At 40.5% G+C, this 2,309-nt stretch overlaps 1 protein-coding gene across 1 annotated transcript; it reads left to right on the top strand.

The window, feature by feature from the left end:
• The first annotated feature begins 745 nt into the window (after nt 1-745).
• LOC133003010 (optic atrophy 3 protein homolog) lies at nt 746-2,034 on the top strand. The gene is made up of 2 exons (XM_061072597.1): nt 746-1,010; nt 1,751-2,034. Exons 1-2 carry the CDS (start codon nt 869-871, stop codon nt 2,032-2,034), a joined length of 426 nt encoding a protein of 141 aa, XP_060928580.1. The 5' UTR covers nt 746-868.
• The last annotated feature ends 275 nt before the right edge of the window (nt 2,035-2,309 follow it).

Genomic DNA, 2,309 nt, shown 5'->3' on the forward strand with positions numbered 1-2,309 from the left:
TTAGTAGTAGTTTCAGAGTTCTTTATTAGTTAACTTGCACTTCTGGGGCTGCACGGTAAGAGAGGACACTGTTATCGGTGGGTTCCTCACTTATACGGGTAGATAAGGATGTATATTGTTAATATGGAGGTGTGTAGTCTGCATGCACGTATCTTTCCTTTTATAGAATCAGACATACTCTCTCTCTCTCTCTCTCTCTCTCTCTCTCTCTCTCTCTCTCTCTCACACACACACACGCATCGGCGAAACCACACACTGAGTAGCCTACTGTGCACCGTGCGCATCAGAGCATCGCCGAAACCACAAGTGACAAGCCTAGGTTTCTACACCGCGTTCCACATTATTATGCAAATTACACTTTGCTCAGATTTTCCAAAATAGAAATGCACAGCAAGTCAGTATAATTTCAAAAGTCCAGAGAAGAAAATGAAACATCCCACCCCAACACAAAATAAACCTCTATCTTCTCAGCTCTGCTGCCTAGGCCACAATCTCCTTTTCAATTGTCTCAACCTCAGACAACTGAGGGGGGGGGGGGGGGGGGGGGAAACCCTGACTCTCAAATCGTTACCAAAGTTTGCAGGAAATGCGTTTGTTTTTTGTTTCTTTATATGTTTATTTGCTCGTTTATATTTTAGATTATAATCTCAGGTAAAAGTAACTTGCACGTTTTTTTAATTGCTAACAAATATAATCATATTTTAATCTTTACTGTTATCGTTTTGTTTCCTAGAGCCAGAAAACAATTCAGTTTGATTGTGTGTCAGTATAACACTTTCTGATCCACACGCTACCGCTACCACTCTCGCTCTTTGCCAGCCCCTCCGATAAACCCCAGAGAAGAAGACGGTGAACCGTTTCCACCAAGATGGTCGTCGGTGCCTTCCCCATCGCCAAGCTCCTCTACCTTGGAGTGAGGCAGATGAGCAAGCCGGTGGCGAACCGGATCAAAGCCGGAGCCCGGAGGAGCGAGTTCTTCAAAAGCTACATCTGCCTGCCGCCGGCCCAGAGTGAGTACCCGGGGGAAAAAACAGCAATAACATAATACATGGTTATACCACTTAAAATTAGATTAGATTCAACTTTATTGTCATTGCACAGTACAAGTATTTATACAACGAAATGCAGTTTAGCATCTAACCAGAAGTGCAAAAAAAAGCAGTAAAAGTGCAGAGTATTGTGCATATTAAAGTGAAAATGTAAATCAATAAGATCTGTACAGTAAGAAATATATATGGAATATTACAGTATTAACAGGAATTGTATGATATAAGGACGATGAAGACACTATGAGCAGGATAAAAATATAAATATGTATAAATATGAATACACTATAGGCAGGATAATACAGTAGTAAAAAAAGTAACAGTTAGTGCAAATGTACAAATGTTCAGTGGTTGGAGGAGGGGGTGTGGCAGTCCAAGCCAGGGTGGAGAGGGGGGGGGGGGTATAGTCAGTGGAGAAGGTTCTCATCAATGCAGATGCCAAGATAATTATAGTAGATATATAACTAATGTAAATATATATATTCTTTGTCTCCTAGAACTTTAAGCAAAACAGCCTCTAGCTCTAATTACCATAGACATTTCTATTATTCACACAAAACATTGCAACAGACGACGATCTTTGTTAATGTATTTGCAGGTGTATCATTCAGCACATTTGTGCATATTTGAGAAACCTAGTCTTTTTTTATTGAAAGCCTATAACTTCCATGTGCTTGTGTATTGTTTGTTCATTTCCCTCACAGTTTACCACAGGGTTGCGATGAGAACCAAGATGCGGATCATGGGCTTTCGGGGCTCCACCATTAAGCCGCTGAATGAGGACAAGGCTGTGGAGCTGGGCGCAGAGTTGCTGGGAGAGGCCTTCATCTTCCTCATCGGCACTGGATGCATAGTGCTGGAGTACAGCAGGCAGGCCGCTAATTCCCGCAGCAAAGAGGAGGAGCTGACTGAGACCATCACAACCACGAGGATGATCATGTTAACCGAGGTCAAAACAGATGAATTTAGATCATATAAAATAAAATAAAAAGTGTAAGAAGCAAGAAGTGAAAAGCTGCTGTTTTAAAAAACTACATTACACACAATGCCTTCAAGGTAAACATATCACAACTTCCGGAGTGATCCAAGTTCCGAAGAAATAAATTATATAAATTATAAATTAGAGCCTGTGTTGGATTTAATAAAAAAAACAATCTGGTTTTCTCTTTTAATTCAAGGTAAATAAACTTTTTTTCTTTTTAACTCTCTCTTTACCTTTTGACTCTTTTCTCAAATGTCTTTGTAGCGTGAGAGAAAGCAGGG

Source organism: Limanda limanda, chromosome 6, assembly GCF_963576545.1.
Source record: "Limanda limanda chromosome 6, fLimLim1.1, whole genome shotgun sequence".
NCBI classification, from domain to species: domain Eukaryota; kingdom Metazoa; phylum Chordata; class Actinopteri; order Pleuronectiformes; family Pleuronectidae; genus Limanda; species Limanda limanda.

What these genes read in the sequence shown, in the direction of transcription:
- LOC133003010 (XM_061072597.1), top strand. Translation starts at nt 869, where the DNA reads ATGGTCGTCGGTGCCTTCCCCATCGCCAAGCTCCTCTACCTTGGAGTG. An exon ending in CTGCCTGCCGCCGGCCCAGA is followed by an intron (nt 1,011 to 1,750) that starts GTGAGTACCCGG and finishes TTTCCCTCACAG; the next exon opens with TTTACCACAGGGTTGCGATG.